Source organism: Periophthalmus magnuspinnatus, chromosome 2 (assembly GCF_009829125.3).
Source record: "Periophthalmus magnuspinnatus isolate fPerMag1 chromosome 2, fPerMag1.2.pri, whole genome shotgun sequence".
Classification (NCBI taxonomy): Eukaryota; Metazoa; Chordata; class Actinopteri; order Gobiiformes; family Gobiidae; genus Periophthalmus; species Periophthalmus magnuspinnatus.
This window is the reverse complement of record NC_047127.1, coordinates 5505718-5522752: the sequence shown is the minus strand read 5'-3', so window position 1 is coordinate 5522752 and position 17035 is coordinate 5505718. Positions and strand designations below refer to the sequence as shown.

The 17035-nt window shown below is 42.2% G+C and overlaps 1 protein-coding gene across 2 annotated transcripts in view; it reads left to right on the top strand.

Moving 5' to 3' along the window:
* The window catches only part of zeb2b (zinc finger E-box binding homeobox 2b), a 119060-nt gene that overhangs the window by 78869 nt on the left and 23156 nt on the right, over nt 1-17035 (top strand). For both annotated transcript variants that reach the window (XM_033981106.2, XM_033981123.2), the window contains exons 3-4: nt 4622-4873; nt 13991-14059. In XM_033981106.2, coding sequence (XP_033836997.1) covers nt 4622-4873; nt 13991-14059 — 321 coding nt within the window. The remainder of the gene's footprint in view (nt 1-4621; nt 4874-13990; nt 14060-17035) is intronic.

Here is a 17035-nt window from a genome sequence, read left to right as displayed (position 1 = left end):
TAGATCATCATGTTTCATAAGTCTAAGTCTAATGAAACTACGGCACATTGCGTCAGGTTTGTGAAGTTGTTGCGTACAGTTTTGCATCCTGTTCGTGTATATTTATAGAGAACTGTCGTGTGGGAGCAGGGATGACGTAGGCTCGTTGGCTGAGCGTTAGACAGGATCTTTTAGCTAACCATAAGGAAAGAGATCACTAGATTACTCAAACATGCATGGATGACGTCTGAAAACCTCTTCAGGGATGTTTTTTTGATGAAGGAATGACATTTTAACACGGTAGAAACAAAAAAAACCCAAACAGTTATGCGTAATACCTCGTCTTTAAGGTTTGCCCGCTATGTCTTTCTCATTGCGGGTTATATTTAATGCCTTGGCAGAGGTCTGACATTTGAATGATAGTTACTTATGCAGGGTAGTTCTGTGGTTGCTATAGCTATCCTGAATGTTCTCATTTTAGGTAAAAAAAAAAAAAAAACACCAGTCACTGTTGTAATTTACTACAGGAGAGAGAAAAAAGTCCATTTAAGTTGGCTGTAACCTTGCCAAAGTCTTTCTGCAGCGAAGTGTTGTAAAGTCTGTTCTTAGGTGGGAGCTTGCCAAGAGATAGAAAAATGAATTGCTTAAACTCTTCGCAGACGGGAACAATGGCAGGCAAAAGGTCGGCCCGCGGATCGGCTAGCGCTGGCTGTACCCACGAGGCAGCGGCGCCCCGGCTAGCACCTATAATGCCCTCCTACTCAAACCTCCTGCCGGAACAAAAATAATAATAATAAAAAAAACAATCTCCCCGCAGCCATCCAGGTGATCGGCTTCATCTGGGAGACAGGCAGCTAGCGCCGGCACTTACCGTCCAATAGGGAGGCTGTCCTGGCTCATTATCCGCGTAGGAGGCCGTGTACGTGTCACCCAGGGCTAAACCTCGACACTCTGCTAAAAAGTCAGCCGGGGTTAGCGGGTTAGCGTGAGAGCAGCTTCCGTGGGTGTTAGCCAGTCCCCTCCAGCCATCACCTACCTCTCCAACTCCAAACCGCCGCGTACGCTCCTCTGGCTCTCCCCGGCAACCCCCCTCCACCGCGCTCCTCCACGGCGTCTTTGGGATTGTTAAATAAATATGATTATACCTGTTACAACTGCAAAGTGCTCCTCCAAGTGCAAGAGAGCAGGTGCGCACTTTGAGACGAGGGTTCCGCACTCAGAACGCTCTTGTGTAGATTTATGAAAAGGCAGTAAGCGGGAATTCTTTGATTTGCTTTTTTTTTTTTCTTTTCTGGGTGTAATTTTTTCATAAGCACCATAAAGACGAATTCACACATTTTATTTACAGTCACACTCCCGCATGCCATAGCTGCAACGTACATCCAAAGTCTTAGCAAACAGATGTATGGGTCAACATCAAAGTCGGGCGGCGCTTTCTCGGAGCGACTTTGAATGCAGCATGTGGCCCGACAGCAGTTGTCAAAAACCAAATCATAGAGAGTTATAATGGAGTCGATTATGGCTGCGACATTAAAGGCATTCTTGATCACGGCTGCTATTCATACGGTGTCAAACCTGCCACTTTGTAAATACGATGGGCTCAGATTTGGAGTTGGGCACACTACATTAATTCCCCTCGTATCTGCGGATTCCAGCTGTCAGCGTTGAAGTATTGCCTGCAACATTGTTTTTCACTTTATTTATCTTCATCAAATAGAATAAGCCAGTCTTTAGTAGAGCTTGCGCTGCTCTGAGGCTGCCACTGCTCCCAGCCGTCCTAATCAATATACAATATTCCTCTGCTGTGTACTTTCGCCGAGTGACAGGATAATGCCAGGCCTTTGAAAGGGTTATGTCAGATAGTTAAAAACCCAATATTAAACCCGAATTGTGCAGTTACATGTGTCATTTTAATTATCCTCACAACTGCAGTCAAAGAGGCGCCCTTTTATTTACCTTAAATGGGAGAAAGAATAGAGCCATATCAAACAGGTAGCGCGTTAAACTGTAATTGGTATTGTCAAAGATGACACTTAAGGTAAGAAAAATAGACTGGAGCAGAGGCATTTGTGAAGTAAACAATATCTTTTGTCTTCCTCAATCCTGCGCGGCACAAAAGGCTGATTAGGAGCGGGCTTTGGGGGACAAAATAACTGCCTGCGAAATATTAGTAGGTTAGAATTACTTTGTTGCGTGGCACAATACCGAAATATGCTTGACGTTCTGAGAGGGAGAGGCTCTTGTCAGCCCTGGCACCTAAACAATGGCCGCTTCTTGACGTTAATGCTGCGACTTGACAAGCACCCCACTGTCATTTCGCCTTCTTGGAGGTATACGTCGGAGTGCGGAGGAGACAGTTGACGTTTGGGAAGAAAACTAACATGGCTGCGACTGGAGCTTTCAGAAGACAGTTCCAACGCCCCCACACTCCGATTTGTTCACAAAGTTGTGGACAAGAAACGGGAGCGTATAGAGTGGCGAAAGGACGCTTTAAAGTTTGTAGATGAGGTAACTTGTTAATGCGCTGCGCAGTGCCACATGTTGCAAAACAAAAAGAAGCTCCCTCTGTCCTTTACGGAGAAGAATGGCTCTTTTGAACCTGTCCAGGCTTAGATAATTTTATTCAGTAGCCCCCGCTCCGCCATCATTGAGTCTGCATCCAGAGATCAGGTTCACAGGGAAAGGGCTGATCGCTTCCCAAGCCTCGGGCCCTTTGTTCCTGTGGCCCCCTCCCTGTTAAGTTAGGGGGCACAGACATGACGGAGCGCAGCTATGAGAGATTCCGAACCTGGGGGTGATAGGGCACAAAGGGGAATTCCTAAATTATGACATGCGTATTACTTATAAGGAAAATTAATCTGCCAGGGCTGTGAAATGTCCAGGCAATTGTGAAGTGTTAGACAGGTGCTAACATAGTCGTATATGTATGAGCTCCGAGAACGTCAGAACATGATGAAGGTGTGAGTGGAGCGGACCACCCAGGAATCTTTAACGTCTCATTCCAGCCGTGGTCTCCAGCCTGCGCTGCCTTTTTGTCATCTCTAAGGAGCATTACTGAGTCTGAACTTGCCTAAACCCTTGTGATCACACCTCTTGAAAAGGTTTTGTTTCCTCCGTCGATTGGTATTCGAGGCAGGTCAGCGCGCTCACGCACTCCCCCTCTTGTCTACGCGACCCCCAGCCCCCACACTCCCCCCTACCTCTCCTCCCACGTCTGAAAGCCCTGTTTTCATTTTAATTTGCACCTGTTGTGCAGTTGTTGGCTGAAGGCAAGTGCGGACCGGTCAATCGCTCCAGACGTGTTGGGAGGAGATGGGTGCAGCTTATTTTTCATATGTAGAACGTGAGCACAAATGTCATGCATGGACTTTATCTGCCTCTTGATTCTGAAAAAGTTCAAGTGCAGAGGCCTTCTCTGGTGAAATATGTGTCTGCAGAATGGTCACAGTAGAAGGCATTTTGCATATTCTGTTTGTATTTATGTTCAAATATAAAGGGGACATGCCATCGCAGAGCTATTAGATATAAATCTGTTGATTTTACTAAAGACTGCTGACTTATGAGCTGGCTGTAGCCTTTTTATGGCTGTGAGACATAAATTCACATAAAAACAGCCTCCACCTCTTCACTACGAGCCTCCTCGTGATTGGCTCCACCACAGAACATTCTTGGACGTGCTGCCAATGAGGTGTGTCCCAGAGCGATGCCATGTTCCTGGCTCGCCCGCCGCTCCATCTGCGCTCCACCAATAAGTCTTGTGACGTCCTTTTATGCCACGATTTACACCGTGCACAGTCCACACCGACAACCTGCCCATGGTGGACTCATTTACACGCGGCCACCTTTGATTGAGTTCACAGCCTTATTTACAGGCGTCTATTTTAGGCAGCGCGGGCATATGTGTGGGACCTGAGTGTTGTGGGGCCTGCTAATGTTGTGAGTCTGTGTGCGCATCAGGTTTCTGTCATGTCTCTTATGCTGAGAAAAAGACATTTATGTTCACGGTTCAGTGACAAGGCAAATGTAAGATGCTACATGTGATGAATAATCCAAATGACTATAGGTTAAGCCTTTTGTATGCATAGCAATCACATTTGTAATATTGTACGTGCTATGTGGAGCATCTCAAACGTGACGGCTATGCTTGGAGCTGGGCCCTCCTGAAAGGTGCAGCTCGTTGGTATCCCAGGCATGTGAGCACCACTGAAAATTAGTGGCTATTTTGGCCGCATCTCCCTCCAGCTGTCTGCCGACCGCCAGGCTCGGCGCAGATTCCAGGAGTGGATGCTGTAATTGGGGTGTAACCCACAAAAAAACGCACCCACGCCTTGGAGCGCGCAGTGATGTGGGGTGACCTTTTTAATCTGGGTATAAACCACAATTTCCAAAACAACATGGCCATATTTTTGTCAGAATTCTCTGTCATTTAACTTTCACGTTGAACCACTTTATGTGTATTAAAAAGATGTAACTGCAAACTGCTTATAGGATGACGCCTAACTGTCAGCCTTGGGAATACTTTTCTTATAATGTTTATATGAATTATGATAGTTTGCGGTTGCATAAAGCCGCCTCTTGTAAAATGACCATTTCCACAGAGATCCAGACTAAACTCCTATGTTTTCTTTCTCTCTCTCTGCAGCACTGAACTATGAGAACGTGGTGGAAACCGGCTCAGACTCGGAGGAGGACGACAAGCTTCCGGTATCCGAGGAAGATCCCCTGCTGAACGGCACTGGAAGCCCCGGCAGCTTGACCAATCCGGAGGCGTCTCCACGGGTCGAGAGCCACGGCATGTTGGGTAAAGAGGAGGACGATGACGACATGAGGGACAGCGGCGTGGAGCACATCTGGCCCGACAACGACATGCTCAGCGCGTCTGTAGATGGCGCCGGTGAGTTACGCTGGTCTACTTTATAGTTTGTGTTTCGGAAAACTTCTTGGCTATAAGTTGGATGGCACAACAAATACTAAGTGCAAGATTAATTTTGCGTCCAATAAATGTTTGTGAAAGCAAATCTTCAATCTGTTGCTCCGAATGATGGAAAGTACATCCAAAGATTAGTTCCAAGATAAGCTATTCTGAAAAGTAAGGAAGGCAAATGATTATATACTTACTTATACTTACTACGAGATGAGCTTCCTGGATTCTCTCCTTTTCCTACGGCATGAGCAGGAGAACTAAAGAATCTAAACATCCCGTGATGATAGAAATTGCTACAAAATTTCTTGATGGGAGACAATTTTACTCACAAATTATGCTACATTTGAATGCAAAAGTGCACAAAGTCAGCCATCTGTGTCTCTATATGGAAATCTTTCTGTTTTTTTCCCTCAAAAACGCATAGATTCTTATTGTGAGCAGAGTCTCCTCTCCACAGAGCTGACCTGTAACGCAGCCTAATGACGTCACTTGCTTATTTTCATGGACACAGATAAGTTTAATCTTAATCTTTACTTATCTGTGGCAACGCAAAAACATTTTCTCGGAGACGTGTAGGTGCCCAGTAACGTTCCATCAGAAAAGTTGCATAGTGAAGCTTTAACAATGAACAAAAAAATGTACGAAATCCAATGCATTTTTTTATGCAATCCAAAGATAAAAGCTAGTATTTTGTTTAATTTATTTTATTATAATGGATTGTTTTTTGTTTTTGTTTTTTTGGGCAAACCTTTTTATAGAAATTTAGATTCATTTTTTTCTGGTAAAATTTAAAGGCCTCGAACCTGATTGTCGAAAAGTGGGACATCTTAGTCTAATAGTCAGATCCCATAACCCTCAAATCCCATAATAAAATAATCAAAACTATCCCGCAAAATTCCAAACCACGAGCAGTTTCTTGTACTTGGAGCACACTTAAGCAGATGTCTCTGGTGCAGGTGAAACTGTCAGTCAGAAAGTGTCCAAGCTTGGCGCGGGCTTGGATGCTGTGTGCTCAACTTGGCTCCGATGCTTGTTCTGCGGCGGTAAGCCCCTCCCATCTGGTGCCCGCGCTCGCTTAGACAAACCCCGGCGAGCGCTGGGCAAACACGGCTGTAGCCAGGTCTGCCGGAGGAGCCCTGCCGAACGTCGTAAACAGTTTCTTTGCGAGCATTTGGTTGACGCTTACACAAAGTCCCACCCTGAGCCAGACAACACAAACTATTTACATTTATGTATAACCTCGGAAAATAAGAGAAAATGTTTTACTGTTGCAAAGTACAGAAAGGAAAACACATATTTGAGAGATGTGCCAGAGGAGTTGTCCAAAGTAAATGCCTTGGAGTGGGTAGTTCTAATGTTCATTCTGGTGTGTTTGAAGTAAAGGGGGGTATTAGCACTAGCAGTATTATCTTGCATTGTGAGGTCATTATATTTCCGATGCTCAAACATGGGCTTCTGTTGTCTATTGTCCCCCAACCTGCTTCTCTTATTGGTCAGCGTGAATGAGTGACAGGCGGGTTTAACCAATCACAATACAGTGTGAACTCGCAAAAGAAACTGCGAGCTCATTTTATTATCTTTTTGGATCTTAAATCTGTTAAAATTTCTAGTTTAATGGTTAGATTTAAGTCAATTTTAATAATATAACATTTATCTATGTTGGTTTTTGATTGTGTATTTATATCCTCTTGCTGTTCTTGAATTTTGTGTTGCAACTCTGGACAAATGAAGGTTGTCTTATGTATCTTAATAAAGTAATTCGAATAGTAAATGGTTAGATTTGAGTATATTTTAAGAGTTATTTATGTTGGGTTTCGATTGCATATTTCTATCCTCCTGCTGTTCTTGAATTTTATGTTGCAGCGATGGAATTTTTCAGTTGTGGGACAAATTATGGTTGTCTTATGTATTTTAATAAAGTCTGAATCGGATAGTCTGGTTAAATGGTGAGATTTAAGTATATTTTATTAGTTATGGATCTTGGGTTTTGATTGCAAATCTCTATTCTCCTGGTGTTCTTGAACTTCGCATTGCAACGCTGGAATTTCCCGATTCTGGGCCAAATAAAGTTATCAATTCTTATGTATCTTAATAAAATCTGAAGGACTTAGTCTGTAGGAAATTGTGATAGGATTGGTTGATATAGGCTTGAGTTTTTAAATGTAAAATTAATGTGAAACTGATGTAAACTACAGGGTAAAAAGTGTTTGCTCCATACCATAGGGAACCATCCTTCTGTTTGTCAAAGCAGGTCTTTATTGTCTCGCGTGCCTCCGACTGCCTCCGCTGCAGTCACGGATGCTTGAAAGATAAATACTTTTAATTAGGGGCAGGGTATAATCATTAAAGGAAGCCAGACTGCTGCAAAAAGTCATTAACAATCTTAAATGAAATTTTTATTTTTATGATAGCCATTTACATGTATAATAAGAGTCAATGATTCTTGGAAGCATGTGACAGGAACAGAGTACGGCGAGAAGTCATGTAAGACAGTCTATTTAAATGAGCTGGCCTTTGCTATTCATTTCTGCTAATGAACTAGCTGTGCACAGTGGCGAAAAGCGGGGGAACATTCGGCAGTCTTAAATTTTAATATGGGGGAAAATTGCACATTTATTAGCGATGAAAAAAAACTTAGCGGGATCAACATTCTCCCAAATAACGGTTCTGGTTGGGTGTTTAAGAGGAGGGGCGCGAGGAGGAGAGACACTTCAGTAAATAAATCAAGATAAAGGATAAACAAGCTGTCGTTGCATACGGTAATTGTTTATTTGATAAAGACCCGCGGTGCCATAATGTCTGTAATTCAACTATGTAGCAATCCCAGATAATATGCTTCTCGTGTGATAAAGTGGCTGACATATTTCGCCGAGCAAGTCAAGTTCATTAGAGCGTTTGGGAGTCTCTTTCCCAATCTTGCGGGCGCTGTGTTTCCCAGAGTTTTTTTTCTCTTCCGCGGTGCCTAAGTGTCTACAGTGATACCTCAGCGCATAACTTGGGCCTGAGATAAGTTCGCACCCCACCTCTCCCTTGACACCCTCCTTCCACTGATCTGCTCCCATGTTCTGACACAGGTTTACGAGACAGGTTTGGAAAGAGAGAGCAGTGAGAAGGGTGGACAATGTCTCCGTAATGGCAGCTGACAAACAAAACAAAGCTGAAGGCGTTTGTGCGAAAAGAAGAAGAAAGAAGAGAAGTTTTATTAGCGATTCCAGGTTACAATCGGAGTGCCGTCTGGAGCTGTCCTTGGAAAGCATGACATCATTATCTTTGACAGACATTTTCAAATAAATCACCTGCTTTCTCTCTGCGCCCCTTTTTAAAAGCGCTCTCGAGGGCGGGACGAGGATCTGGGACTCGAAACAGAATCGCACTTTGTCATCGTGGTTAGCTTATTGGCACACAGTTTGAGTCAAATGTTCTCTGAGTAGGGTGGTTTGTCAGATTTCTAACACACCTACTGCATTTGAACAATTCATGAAATTTAATGAAACTTTTCTTTTTGTTATGAAATGAAAAGAACACTTACTGCTTTGTTCGGATGTTATATTTAATATTTCTTATATAATACCAGTCTGTGTCCTCTGATATGAAGTAAAAAAACGCATCGTAAATCAGTAATCGATGGTAAAACTAGTAATGAGACTGGATACTAATTTGAGTAGGTATCGATACTAAAAAGTCACATTCGTAGGACAGAAATGAACCTTTTCTGAAGCTTTAAAATGACCTTGAGGTGTATCAGAACAAGTATAAGACACGTAGACGAGTTTACGCCCACGAACCACTATGGAATCCACCTGGATGATAAAAGTACTACCAAATTTGACCAATGAACTCCTCACTTTGGGCTGCCAGATAAAATATTACCAGTTTGCGTACACCTACAAGGGTTCCCTATATACTATATTTGACGTTTCCTCAATATCTGACGGCTAAAGGCATCCCAGGTCCAGTTGTGCTCACGTAACACCCATTCCCTCCACCGAATTTGAAATACGTTCTCGTCTACATAAATAATCCGACTTATAACAAAAGATCCAATTCCCAAATGTGTCCTGTTTCAAAAGATGTTTACCTTGTCCCTGTGTAGCAAGACAAATGAGCGTGAATGCAGCGGGCCAGAACTTGAAAGCGCTTGGATTGCGGTGACCGGCCGTAAAAATGGGAATGTTTTCTACCCAAACAGCTCCGGTGCGCTGTAAAAATACGACGATTGCGTAGTAGAGGTATTCCGCTCACCTCCTGGGTCTAACCTCCCCTCTGCTCTTTCAAGACGCTGTATACCTTACCGCCTTGGCTCCTTAGTGATTTACTGCTGGCATAACACGACTTCACGGACACTCTTATCCAGGACTCTTTCCATGACTAAGAATGGTACATAGTTGTGGTTCACCAATACGAAACCAGATCCCTCTTGTAATATACCTTGTTTGATTTTCTTTCAATTCTCTTGGCAAGCCGTTCACCACTCTGCCACTCTCTCTCTCCCACTCTCGGCTAGCGTGTGCCAGTGTCCACACAGAGGTACAAGTAGCATTAGCGTACCTCCTACTGGAAGCTAGCCTCACCTCTCGGATAACAAAAAGTTTTCCAAGGTAAACAGGAGCGTCGAAATCCCATCGCGCGTTGCCTTTTTTTTTGCGTCACGCCCAAGCTAAACACGATTACACAAACGCGGTGGCTTCACGGACAGAGGTGGGTAGAATAGCCTAAAATTGTACTCAAGTAGGCGTAACGTTACTTCAAAATAATATTACTCGTGTAGAAATATAAAGTAGAAATGACTCAGGTAAGAGTAAAATGTATCTGGTTAAGTCAGAGTAACTAATGGGATGTAACATTTGATTTATAATTAGTTAAATGTAAATTTGGAAGGTCAAAACTTTAAATCAAATGTGTCAAACTCAAGGCCCGTGGGCTAAATGTGGCCCACTGCGTCATTTTATGTGGCCCGCGACAAGGTAAATTAAAAAGTATGACTGTTTTAAAGTGTCAGTTTATCACAAAATACATAGTTACACAGCCATTTTTTCAAATCTATGCAATTCCATATGCAATATTTGTAATTTGAATAAGAACGAGTTAATTAACAAGATTAAAAAGTAGTTGCATTTATTTTACATTACATTTGGGAACAGTTAGTTACGTTTATCTTACAGTTACATCTGGCCTTTTGAGTGCAACCATTTTGTTGATGTGGCCCTCTGTGAAAATATATATATAATAAAACATAATATAATGAACAAAACATGGTATTTTGAAAGAATAGGCAGAAAAATTTTGAAAAACGAAACAATATCTGAAGAATGAGGATGTGAAGGTGCAAGAAATGTTTTGTGGGAAGAAAAACACGAACTTTTACTCAAGGAAGAGTACTGTTACTTCACTTAAAAAACACAGTAGAAGCAAAAATACGCAGCTGGAAACGTACTATTAAAAGTACAATGTCTTTAAAAAGTTACTTAAGTACGTGTAACCGAGTACTACCCACCTCTGTTTACCGACACTCTGGCAACTCCATTCTCATATCTGTTTAATTTGCGGCGGCGGGTTATATTCAAAGTGTTTATTTTGTCACAGTTTAAATTTATGTCATTGAATAGACGTTTATATTTTCCGGATTGCGGTTAAGATGCTCCTTGGTGGTTTAAATGTTCATAAAAAAAAATAAAAAAAAAACACTAGGGAAAGTTAAAGTAGGACATAGGCGTTGTGAAGAGTCTGTCATTATTCCGCGAAGCCATTGACAAGGGTATATATCATCTCACCACAGCAGCCAAATCTTTAATTTCGTGTAACCCAAGGATTGCGAGGATCTCAAAGCGACATCGGCAAGTCTTGACGTCGCGAGCGTTCCACAAAAACACAAAGGGGAGATTGGCTCTTGCCCTGGGCGTAATGTAAGCAGGGAAACAATATGATCAACAATACACCCACCCATTCCCTCTCAACACTCCAAACTATAAGCTGCCGCGATTTCAATGGGGACAAGGCCTCCGCTGTGCAATTTGGAGCGAGAGACCGAGAAACTTACACGTTTTACTTATTATTAATACTTTGCGGATGATGTCGTCAACGTTGCTTGGGGAAGTGATGCTAACTGTGGGCACTGCTCCGTCAGAAGCTCTATTAGAGTTTTATTCTCCATAGAAAGTTCTTCAAGATATGTGGGATAACTGAAAGATAGATACGTTTCGTGGCATACCGTGGAACGTTTGAAGCAAAGTAATGACATTTTCGTGAAAGAAGTAGGCGACAAAGCTTCCGTCACAGATTTAACGGGGAAAAAAAACTGTTTCGTGGTAATTTGACTGCTGGACTGGCTAAAAAAAAGACGCTCTAGGGACTGTTTTGAGTTTGCATGTTCTCCAATGTTTCCTCTTCGTGCAACCGTTACCCGTACATCCCGCTAATCCTCCAGCTAGCTACTCCTGGTTCAAGATCTGAACACCGGTCCCTTGTTGATTCACTGTAGTTTTTCACTGCTCCTGACAGGTCAAAGACGTACGACAAATGTCTCTATGGGGACAATAAACTCTAACTTACCTTGCTACCAATTCTTTTACCTCAAATGAGAAAATCTACCTTGTGTGCCGGGCAGGAGCAGATGCACAAACACATTTTAGTCCTCCGCGGAGATTGCGAAACCCGTATTCTGGGAAGCACCTTGATTGAATTTGCGGTCCGAGCCAAGAGGAGGACCTAGCATAGTCTTGCCCACCCCAACAGCATTCACGGGGGGCAGATTTCTTGTTTACGAGCCTGTCCTCAGCGGTTATTTATGTCCCCTCACCTGTGCCAGGCCATTATCCCGATTGGCATCCAAAGCACTGCTATGGGAGCCTTTTAAAATTTGGTTGAAATCTTCTGTCTGACATTGGAGAAGAGGGAAAGTAATAAACGTCAAGGTGGTGGCACTGCGCGACACCTGAAAAACTAAAGGGAGAGAGATGGAGATATGAAAAATGTATGTTTAAAAGACGCTGTATCTGGTTTTTATTGGCTTAAAAACGTGAAAAAACAGAGCTGGTTCATTTTAAACGGTTTGCAGTGACCCAAAGTTATCATTTACGTACTATTACCTTTACTTTTAGAACCGTTCTTCACAAATTTCAGAGATTAGAGTGGAGTTTCGGTGTCATGGAGCAACCAGCATGCTAATGTGCTCTTCCTGATTATAGAACAATAAAACTACTGTCTTAAAAACATGAAAAAAACATTTTGCAGTGATCCAAAGTTATCATTTACGTACTATTACCTTTACTTTTAGAACCGTTCTTCACAAATTTCAGAGGTTAGAGTGGAGTTTGGGTGTCATGGAGCAACCAGCATGCTAACGTGCTCGTCCTGATTACAAACAATAAAACGGCTGACTTATTTTGACCCCAAGAGCTGCTTAGGCAATATATCTGACAAACATTGCTCAAATACATGGGGGAAAAACTCGCGTACAGGACTTTAACGATCAAAAGTGGATGTAGCGAAAGTAAGGGCATGCTATCTCCAACTGCCTTTGTTTTAATTTGGTTTCCAATTCCCCACGAATTCTACGATCCCGCCCATCTTGAGGTCTACCCCGACCAATGAGGTTACCCCCTCCCTCCCTGCCTCTCAGAAACATTCGCGCTGCTCCATTTGTGGTTAAACATCTTTATAGTTTGAGGCCGTGAGGGCTGTAGCTCTCTCCAGCATTTCTTTAACCCAAATGTTCGCATAAAAAACGCTACTTTGAACAAAATCACCCGTTCCGAATGACATATGATAAAAAGCTGGCGTGCTGGTGCATAGGGTGACACAGTTGGGTGGTAATGCTCTCCGCGCGCGTATGCTAGCTGGGTGCCTGTGATTGTTCAGGTGGCTATTTAATCACGTTGTTTAGCTTCCTGCTCCTCTGCGCTCTCCGCTAGCCCTGCGCCGCTTGTTGTCATGTTAAAGGTAAATAAGTCAATGTCTGGCAGCGATGATAGCATTCATTAAACAGGGACGAGCGAGCAACAGCGCGCGCCGTACCGCCTCCTACTGTTTTTACTAGGTATTGTGATGGACAGGTAAAGGCAAACGATAGGCCTGTGTTTTTTATTACTGTGTTAAACATGTGGAAAAACAGAATGAGATAATTTTAAACGGTTTGCACTGGTTTGGTGTTATTCCTCACTTACTTTACGCATTCTGAGCATCCTTCAAGAGGCCAAGGCGGTAATGCTAACAACAACTAGCATGCTAACAGCACACTTCCTCATTATCGGACAGTTACAAGCTTTATAAACAGATGACAGTACACAGCGGGCATATTTTGACATATAAATCGACTATAGCGGGGTGCCCATACTCTTTTCACCGAGGGCCATATCTTGAAAAACATTTGGTTGCATTTAACATACTTTAAATAAGGGTTGAAATATTATTATTAGGTCTGTATGACAATGCAATGTGATGTTATTTAGGTTATATTACTCACATTTGCTGTAAAAAAAAGTACTGATTATGAACAGTTGGGCCCAAAAAAATTGGTCTGAGGGCCGAATTTCGCCCCCGGGCCATAGTTTGGACACCCCTGGACAACTACAGTGTTCCGAATTATAAACATGAAACGTCGTTATACTTTCCAGAGGTGGTAGAGTAGCCACAATTGTATTCAAGTAAGAGTAAAGTTACTTCAAATTAAAATTATATTAATCAAGTAAAAGTACAAAGTTGTGGTCGAGGAATTTACTCAAGTAAGAGTGACTAAGCACGACATCTGGAGGAAGAGTGACCAAAACCTTTACTCAAGTAAGAGTATGGCTGTCAAATATATTACTCTAGTAGAGGTAAAAGTACTCTTAGAAGTACAGTTTTATTAAATAGTAAACAATTTAGAGGTTCTAGTAGTGGTAACATCCAATAAAATGTGTTCAATTTTAGATCATGAAACCCCAGAAAAACGTTTGACCTTTGCGTTAAAACTTGTGAGTGACTTATATTAACCCATTTGGTCATATACCTCTTCCCCGTGACCACGTGCTTTCTGGTTCCTTATGATTTTCAATGTTATAATTTGCACTACACCTCGTAACCTCCTTATCTTTTTTCCCGTCTTTGCAGATGAAATGAAGGACGATTTCGACGCTCTGGGGCCAGACGGCACATTGCAGACAGTTGGAAACGGTACAGGTAAGCCTCACCCATCCCTCACATGGCTCCTCTCTAATCTTCATGACTTCTGTCCCCGTTTCCTTGGTTACATTTCGCAAACTTTGTGTTGCAACAGTGATTTTAACTTGTGACCTGTGCATGTGAGTCATTTGAGAAAAAAAAAAACAAAAAAACACGAAGTCAAAGTTAATTCAACAAGCATTTATCAGATTTTCTTGGCGTAAATCACTCAATTCACAATCGAATGTTAGGTAACTTAAAGCCACAGTGTGTAACTTTCTGGGGTTGACACGTCGGCCTGCAGGATTCCATTGAAACAGAAAGTTAAAACCGTACTTTGGAACATTCTCCTTGGGGATAAATACGTTTTATGGCATTTTGTGAAAGATCATAGCCAATTGAACATAATTTCCATAGCAACAAGCAGGCCAAATAAGAGTCAGGTTTGTGGAGATGCAAGGCCGCTCAAAAGAAGGACGCATTTTGTAGTTTTTCAGAGCAATAAAACCACCCAAAATGAAAAAAAAACCCTGTCTTTTATTGGATGAAAAGTTACCGAATTGGCACTTTAACGTTAACTACACTTAGACGACTTTATTTTCCAAACTTTTTACAGTGTGCTTCGTCTTGTTCCTTGCGCTAAGTGCCTTGTCTCTCTTGGAGGAACCAAAACCACCTGCCATTTCGCATTAAAGCCGTCTAAGCTGATTTGCAGCTGCACACCCACCTCCATGATATCACCGGACGCCATGACAACCAGCTTAGGACACTCTTCTAGTGAACTTAAGTCAACCCTCCCCCCTTCCCAAAACACTGACTTCTCATAGCGTTGAGTGGGGTAATATATTTTTCATACTTGAGTGAATAATTTAAAGGTCACATGGAATGCTTTTTATTACATTTTTCCAATTTTACAATATTTCCTCAGCAAAAACATACGTATTTATGCTAAAGTTTTATTTTTGTACTGACCTGATGCACTTTATTTCTTGACCAATAGAAACCAGGAAGTTAAGTTTCAGACTAATCATTTCATCATAAGTCACCGATTGTTTTGTCAACACGCACTGCACATTGTTACCAGCAGAGGGCGCAAACTCTAATCCAAGCGCCCAAAGGTACAATAACTTAGCTAAGTGTTTCTTTCCACCATGTTTTTATGTCCTTCCCTCTTCAAAAACATGCTTGAAGAGGTCGTAGACGTCGTTCATGCATGTTTGAGTAATTTAGCAATCTCTCGAACAGTTCGCGGTACGATTCTGTCCGGTGCTCCGCCCACAAGCCCACATCACGCACGCTCCCACGCAATAATCGTCCAGAAATCTACAAAAGAAGGATACAAAACGATACACTACAACTTCACAAACCTGATGCGATGTCCCATAGTCTCATGAGAAGAATGTATGCAGAATAGCGCTCTGAAGGGGGAGCGACTTAGCACAGAGAGGAGGCACTCAGAGTGTCAAAAACTAACGAAAAAACTTATTACATGAAGATAGCATTTTCAAAACAATAAAAGGCAACACGACGATCTAAATATGTTACGTGTTAGCGGTGAATACCCCTTAGAAGTGTAATACCCCGCTTTTAAATTGCCAAGTTATCCAAAAGTACCAATAATGCATAACACGCTTCATAGTATTTCTGAAGCTGTCCCCAAATGTTTCTCATCGGCGAAGCTCAGAGCCGACAATCCGCCACATACGATTCCGTTTAGACACTTTCGCATTTGGAGCACGTTTTGTCCCCGAAGCCTTTTGTACCAAGGTGATTTCCTCCTTCACCGGCTGCAAAAAAACCAACATTCTTTTGTCAGAGAAGTCCTAGCTCGGGCCCGCTCATCCGTACATGACTCGAGCGCTAGTCTGATTGCTAGCCTGCGCAATTAGCTAGCGGTTTGAATAAATAGGAGAGCTAATAAGGATGCTTGTAAATGATGCGATCACAGTTCAAACGTGATCCATTGGCACGCGTGACATTTGGGTGCCAGGTTTGACTGTCGAATATTTGCTACCTTGACCTTTCGCAAATTGGAGCGCGCAGTCGTGACGGCCTAACAAATGGCTCTTAAACTCACCTTGGCCGCGCTGTAAAAAAAAAGCCTAATTAAGCGGGATGAGCCCTGATGAGATGTCACTTTTTGGGGTTGAATGCGGCTAAATGGGCCCCGGATCTCCCAAGGATGTGTGTGTCTGTGTGTGTCTGTGTGTGTCGGGGTGTGTCTGTGTGTGTGTCTGTGTGTGTCTGTGTGTGTCTGTGTGTGGGTGACGTGAAAACAAAAGTAGGATTTGATTTGAAGGTTTAAAGTCATGTCTTTAGTCAGAACATAATCTCGTACAAGTAAAACAAATGGTTGTACGATAGAGCTCGTCAAGAAAAGGCAGCCTGTAGTATTGTTGGTACTTGGTTTTGTGAGTTAAAATAATAAAATATGCGGAAAAATAGTGAAAAAATTGAATTAACTTTGATTTCAGGGCCTAGAAAATACCAAGAGATGTTCCCGCGACGTCTGCTTACACTTGGCTAAAAATGGTAGCTGCTAATGTCAAAAATAGCTATTAGCATGTGATGTTACTATGAATTTTTTTTTTTTTTTAAACTTGCTCTAAATATGCTTGATTGAAACTGTACCAGTGGCTATTGTCACTTTGTTATTAAATCAAAAAATCTGTTTAAAATTTAACTTGTAAAGCCACAGTATGTAACGTCTTAGCCAAAAATGTTTATTGCACTGAAAAAAGTTGTAAAAATAATTTAAAAAATCGAAAAACATGCGTCCTCACAGTGAGTGGGGCTTGCATCTCCACAAACCTGACTTATTTAGCTTTATTTGGAGGAGAGTTGCACTGGAAAAAAATAAAAAAACATGCGGGCTTGCATCTCCACAAACCTGACTTATTTAGCTTTATTTGGAGGAGAGTTGCACTGGAATAAAAAAATATATAATTTAAAAAAATGCATCCTTATTGTGAGTGGGCTTGCATCTCCACAAAC